The 6031-nt window shown below is 32.9% G+C and overlaps 1 protein-coding gene across 1 annotated transcript; it reads right to left on the bottom strand.

The window, feature by feature from the left end:
- Positions 1–3323: 3323 nt before the first annotated feature.
- Positions 3324–4361, bottom strand: LOC136984862 (KRAB-A domain-containing protein 2-like). The gene has a single exon (XM_067281999.1). It carries the CDS (start codon positions 4359–4361, stop codon positions 3324–3326), a length of 1038 nt encoding a protein of 345 aa, XP_067138100.1.
- Between the last annotated feature and the right edge of the window lie 1670 nt (positions 4362–6031).

The following is a 6031-nucleotide window of genomic DNA, read 5'->3' as shown; positions in this document are numbered from 1 at the left end:
ATAAGAGTTTAAAAAGCAAAGATAGGGTGCGTTCTTTTATTCCTCCGTGTAACTCTGCGCGAGCGACATCCATTTAAAAATTCCTGCTGAATGCGTTCCTAAATTCCGGTTGGAGTGCGCACCTTCAAACAGCAAAAACGGCTGCTTGTAGCAGTAGTTTACAGTGGAAAGCAACATGGCGTCCTCCATGGCTCAGATAGTTTCGTTTCCAGGTCCATTATGTGGTTTTATGAATGAAAATTTAGAAGTTGTGAAAGCAAGTTAGTGCACACGGTGATGTAAGTGTCTTTTCGAATTTTTTTTCAAATGGTAGCCAGCATTCTATTTTTTTTTTTTTTTTTTTTCGTGGCTATTTTGAATTCTCTTTCAACAAATAATCCATTTTATGGTTAAATTTTACAATTGAGACCCTTCTTTTGCCTTTAAGAGAAGACAGATGTTATGTGCTTTTTCACCTGCATTCTCGAAGATTTCTAGTTCGTTTTCGAGATGCGTTATAGTACTTCTTTTTCTGTCAGTAGTAGTAATTCGATACACTTTGGAGTATATTTTATTTTTATCACAGGAATTCTCTTCGAATTTATTTAATTTTTCTATCAAGAACGTTACAAATATCAATTTTGTAACGGTATCCACTTTTTTTTCTAATCAACGTGTTTGTATTCTACTAGTAGCCCGGGACACCCCGTAGTGGGCGTTCTTTACAAATTCCCATGAGGCACGTTTGATCCACTTAATATATGAAAGTTTAATGCACTTAATTTTTAAAAGTTTGATGCATATTATTTTAAGGTTTAAAGCACGTAGTGTTTAAAAGTTTGATGCACTTAATATGTATAAATATATACAATTCTTTATCTTAAAAACTAATCTTAATAAATCAATACACAAACAGCAAACAGGATTTCTATATAGAAAGTGAAGATATTCTTTATTCAAAGTAATTGAAATAAATAAAAATAATATACTTCAAAAATCTAGTTTCCTTACGTCTTTTTCTGTCCCCCCTTTGCCAGGTGGTGGGTCCGACTTGGTTGAGAGGAGATGTGTAAATCAGGGTGTGTATCTGGTTAGGGACGTTAGTGGATACCTTGGTTACAGTGGATACCGTTACAGACCAGAGGTAACACGACAATGCCTTATACAGGGTGGTTCAACGAAAACGAAACGGCAGAGTGTTCGTGTTCGTCCAAGCAAATCGCTCGGACAGGTCGATTTTATTCTCGAGAGGACATCTTATGCAATAAAGTTTTTGCGAATCTGAATATTAACTAAACAAACATTTTTTTTCGAAATAAATGTTTGTTTAGTTAATACAAAATAAATGAGTTTTTAAAATTTTTTGTTGTCTGTTGTATTCAGAATCGCAAAAACTTTATTGCAAAAGATGTCCCCTCGAGAATAAAATCGACCTGTCCGAGCGATTTGCTTGGACGAACACGAACACTCTGCCGTTTCGTTTTCGTTGGCCCACCCTGTATATATATATATATAAGAAAAAAAATCTATATTAGGATATATTTTAATAGAAGTTACACTATTGATTAACAATTTTTTAGTACAATTTCTAAAAAATATTTACTACAATTACATTTTATAAAATTTTTTGGCAAGGATACGTTTTATTACAAACACTATGTATTAAGTAAGTTTTAGAATTGTAATATTATACAAGAGAAGTTGTTTTCTCTTGTATAATATTAAATATCCGTATTGGTTAAAAATTATGATTCCCATTTTTTTCAATTTTCAGTTACAGTAGACAGGGAATAATTTAAAAATTGATAACTGTCAATAAATTTAAAATAATCTAAAGTAAATTTTTCTGAATTTTTTTAAAAATCAAACGCGATTCATATCCTGAAAATTATGACAAAAGTGTCTATATAAAGATTTATTTTATTCAATAAAATAAAACAAAAATGATTAACAGCATCTTTACCACATCGTGAGAATGAAATTCAGCAATTGCTTTTTCTCTACTTGGAGTGGAAACTTTTGATATTTATAATTAGAGCATACTTATACATGTTCTTCCAAAGCATTTTTTACAAAATTTTCCTATTCCAGATTTTTCTGACATTAGTTAGTTAAAGTTTCTAATTAAGTAGGTTTACTCTTGTCAGAGTTAAATCTAAGTTGAATTTAGTTTTTAAATGAAAATGTTAAAAATTAAAAATAACGTACTTACCTTTACGCGTGTTTTTCTTAAGTATAGTACTAGAACGATCCAAGACTGAGAGGCGGAGAAAAGAAAGATTGGTTAATGTTACCTATGGTTCCAAGATGGCGACACAAAGCAAAAATATTTACGAATACTTTGATATATCTGTTACCGTTAAAGTATTTAATGCAGTTATTTCATAGAATACCTAGTTATTCCATGGAATAACTTATCATGTCCGTTAAAGTGTGTAATATGTTATTAATTTGAGACTTTAACTAGTTATTCTATGAAATAACTAGGTATTCTATAAATTAACTAATGAGAGACAGTTAAAGTGTAAAATAAACAATTTATCTAAAATGAAATTAAACTAATGATAGACAATTAAAATGAAAAAGAAGCAATTTATCTAATTATGCAGCGTATAAATGGTATTTATGGAAACGTACCATAAAATCATTTGTTACAACAAGGATTACTAAAATGACACTTGGAATTACAAAGAACATTATTTTTAAAACAAAAACATTTTTTGTTGACACACTGGGTTTTACACGAACATTTTTTAAATCCCTGACCAGTACCTAAACTTTGAGCTGTAGCAACCGACCGGAGCGATATTTCTACATCCGGTACTTCTTCGATTTTAATTAATTTTTGTTCGCAGACACTGAACTGGGATCGGGAATATAATTGTTTTATGTGGCCGTTTCTTGTGCCCAATTGGAAAAATCCTTCTTCGGTTATTTTTATGATGATAGCTAAAATAGATTTGGCATCACCTTTTCCTCTGTCAACTTCAGGCACTGGGATACGGACGGTAAACCCCACAGAGGCTTCAGAATGAGATTTATCCGACATTAATTCCATCTTTTTCGCTTAAATTTCTAAACATTTTTTTAGACTTTTCTCTTTCTCTTTGAACATTAAGTTCATTAAAACACAATTTGCAGATTTTCTGCTCAACTTCATCTTCTGAAACATAATCTTCCGAACATGATATATGGACATGCTCCATACATTTGAAGCAAACTATATCTTCACTGCATACTTTTAAACAGACAACACATACTTTCGTAATGGGATTATTTAATACTGTTTGTTCAACTACTTTTTCATTATCAGGTTGAAAAGAAACATTCATTGTCATCAACAGTCAAAGTATTTGTAATTGATCTTCGTCGACCAACGAATTAAGTGCTTCCTTCGGAATGGCAGTTGTTGACAGTCCAACTCTAGCTGCGCGACCAAACATAGCCTCGTAGGGGGACCTTTTAATGCCAAAATGGAACGCTCTGTTCTTCATAAACTGGATAAATTTTAACCCGTTACCCCACGAAGTTGACTGGTTGTCTTGCATCCAAGTCGTCAACATATTTTCTATGTCCTGATTGGCTCTCTCAACACTGCCTTGGCTTTGGCTATGTCTTGGTTTGCCATGCACGATCTTAAGCTCTGGCCAAGTTACTTTTAAGTCATCAATAAGTTTGTTACAAAATTCTCTTCCATTGTCCGACTGCAATATACATGGGGCTCCAAACAACAGGAATATATCAAGCAACTGTCCTGCAACTTCTTCTGCTCTCTTTGTTTGAAGAGGTCTTAAAACCACGAACTTTGTAAGGTGATCTTGATAAACTAAAATAAATTTATAGTTTCCATCAGGTTGTGATTGAAAATCTATGAGGTCAACCTGACATCTTGAATTCATATGTGAAAAAATCATGAGCTTAACAACAACACCTTTTCTGCCCGCTTTGCGTTTTTTTTGACAAGTTCCCCAAAAATTCAGGAAAATCTTAGTATCATTTTGCGTAATATTTTTGTAACGACGATTAAGTTCTTTTATCATTCGGTCTTTACCACCGTGCCCAATAGATAAATGAGTTTCGTACAAAATGTCAAACAAAGAATCACTTGAGCAATAAAACATTACATCTGGTGTTGCATTTGTTACTGGGACTATTAATTTTTCTACTCCTTGAACTTCAAGGACATCGTAATGTTGAAGTAACCAATAATCACGTGGCACTTTCTTATCTGATGTTTTAGATTTCTTTACATCAGCTATCAAACTTAATAATTTTTCACGGGTGAGCAAAGCACTGTTCTCTTTCACATCACGCTTATTTAGTAAAGATTCAAACTTTTCTTTCATTGCAGCTTTTTTTACGTTATCACTTAAAGAATTCATTGTTCAAGGCAATTTAAGGTCTTAAAAATAATTGCACTTTAACGTAAGCAAACTAGATTATAAAACTTAAAAAAATAAATGTATCTCAATACCTGACACGTGGAAACAGTATTTGACGAACAGCAGCCGGCACTGTACGTGCAAGCAATCAACTAACCGGAATGAACTGGCGCCAACACGCTAAACAAGTTCTCTTCCTATGGCCTGGAATATTTCATAAATGCAGTAGGGGTGGAAAGGTAAATGTATTTGTCGTGCGAGATATATGATATAGATTATTTTACACTTTAACGGGCTGCAGATCGTTATTCTATGAAATAACTAGTTAAACCATGAAATACAAGAGAGTTTTACACTTTAACGGACACGATCAGTTATTCCATGGAATAACTAGGTATTCTATGAAATAACGGATTTCATACTTTAACGGTAACATATCCATACATTTCAGCTGTATTACAAATGGTTAACGTTCAGAAGTCAAAGGTGCGACGTATCCTGAAAACTGTTACAATGACACACGTTTAATGAAATCGATGTGTATTTTAGATTTTACACTTTGCTACCAGTTGCATTAATGTTTTTAAAAATTTAGTATATAAAACCGACCAGTTCTTACGATTGAGCGTTAAAGGATTGCATAAAACTAAATATATACAATTGGTCGGTTATTTTTCCATATACATACTGTACAGATCTTTTACGATAGTAAGTATTTTATTTATATATACTATTGCGTTAAAGCACTTTAAAATTAATTTTTAGTATTAATTTAGTTTTAGTTTTTATAACTTTTAATAATTATTAATTTATTGCCATTTATTTAATTTTGCTTGCAGTTTTGAACCCTTAATTAAAACTTTTTAAAAATTAAGAATACTTAGATCTATATATATATAGGCAGAGTGAAATATAGGCATAAACACGTCCATTTATATATATACAGTGGTGATATTCAGCGGGTTCGCACAGGTTCGGCCGAACCCGTTGGTAAAATTTTCGTTTCCCGAACCTTGTAACATACGTACGAAACATACGTAACATTTCTCAGTGGTTTTGTTTCTTTTAAAAAATATATTAAAATATACGTATTATACTCTTTAACACTACTAAAATAGAGCCTTATACCCCGTTCGCACCGAGCATTTCAATCTAGATTGTGAGCAATGTAGGGGACTATGCCTTGGTGCGATCTCTCTCGACCGTTTCAATCTCGACCGAAACGAGGTTTAATCGCGATCGATTCCAGAGAGTTCTTGAAACTAAATCCAGTCAGAAGAGAGATCCCACAATCTCACGCGCGCGAGATAATACAAGATGGCTGTGGAACATGTATCGGGCTATGGACAGCGAAATAAAAAGGATATTGTATTTCCAGAGACGATGACATCTGTCTATTATCAGCAGTGCCATTCGGGGTGAAAAATTTCTCTGCGTAAAAAAAAAAGAGAAGGTCGACAGCACTAATATACTATTGTTACCTGGTCTTCGCCCCCTTACATTCCAAATACGCCACTGATTATTAGATATATCGCAAGAAAAGGTATTGTATTTATTTCCAGCCAAAACTTCCATTTTGTTTGTCGGTGATTGTTAGGGAAAAATTTTCTGCTAGCGAACTCTTTGTTAAATATATCGAATATCACCACTGTATATATATATATATATAC

The sequence above is a fragment of the Centruroides vittatus genome, unplaced genomic scaffold (genome assembly GCF_030686945.1).
Source record: "Centruroides vittatus isolate TY-2023 unplaced genomic scaffold, ASM3068694v2 contig_934, whole genome shotgun sequence".
NCBI lineage: Eukaryota > Metazoa > Arthropoda > Arachnida > Scorpiones > Buthidae > Centruroides > Centruroides vittatus.
This window is presented reverse-complemented; position numbering and strand designations above follow the sequence as displayed.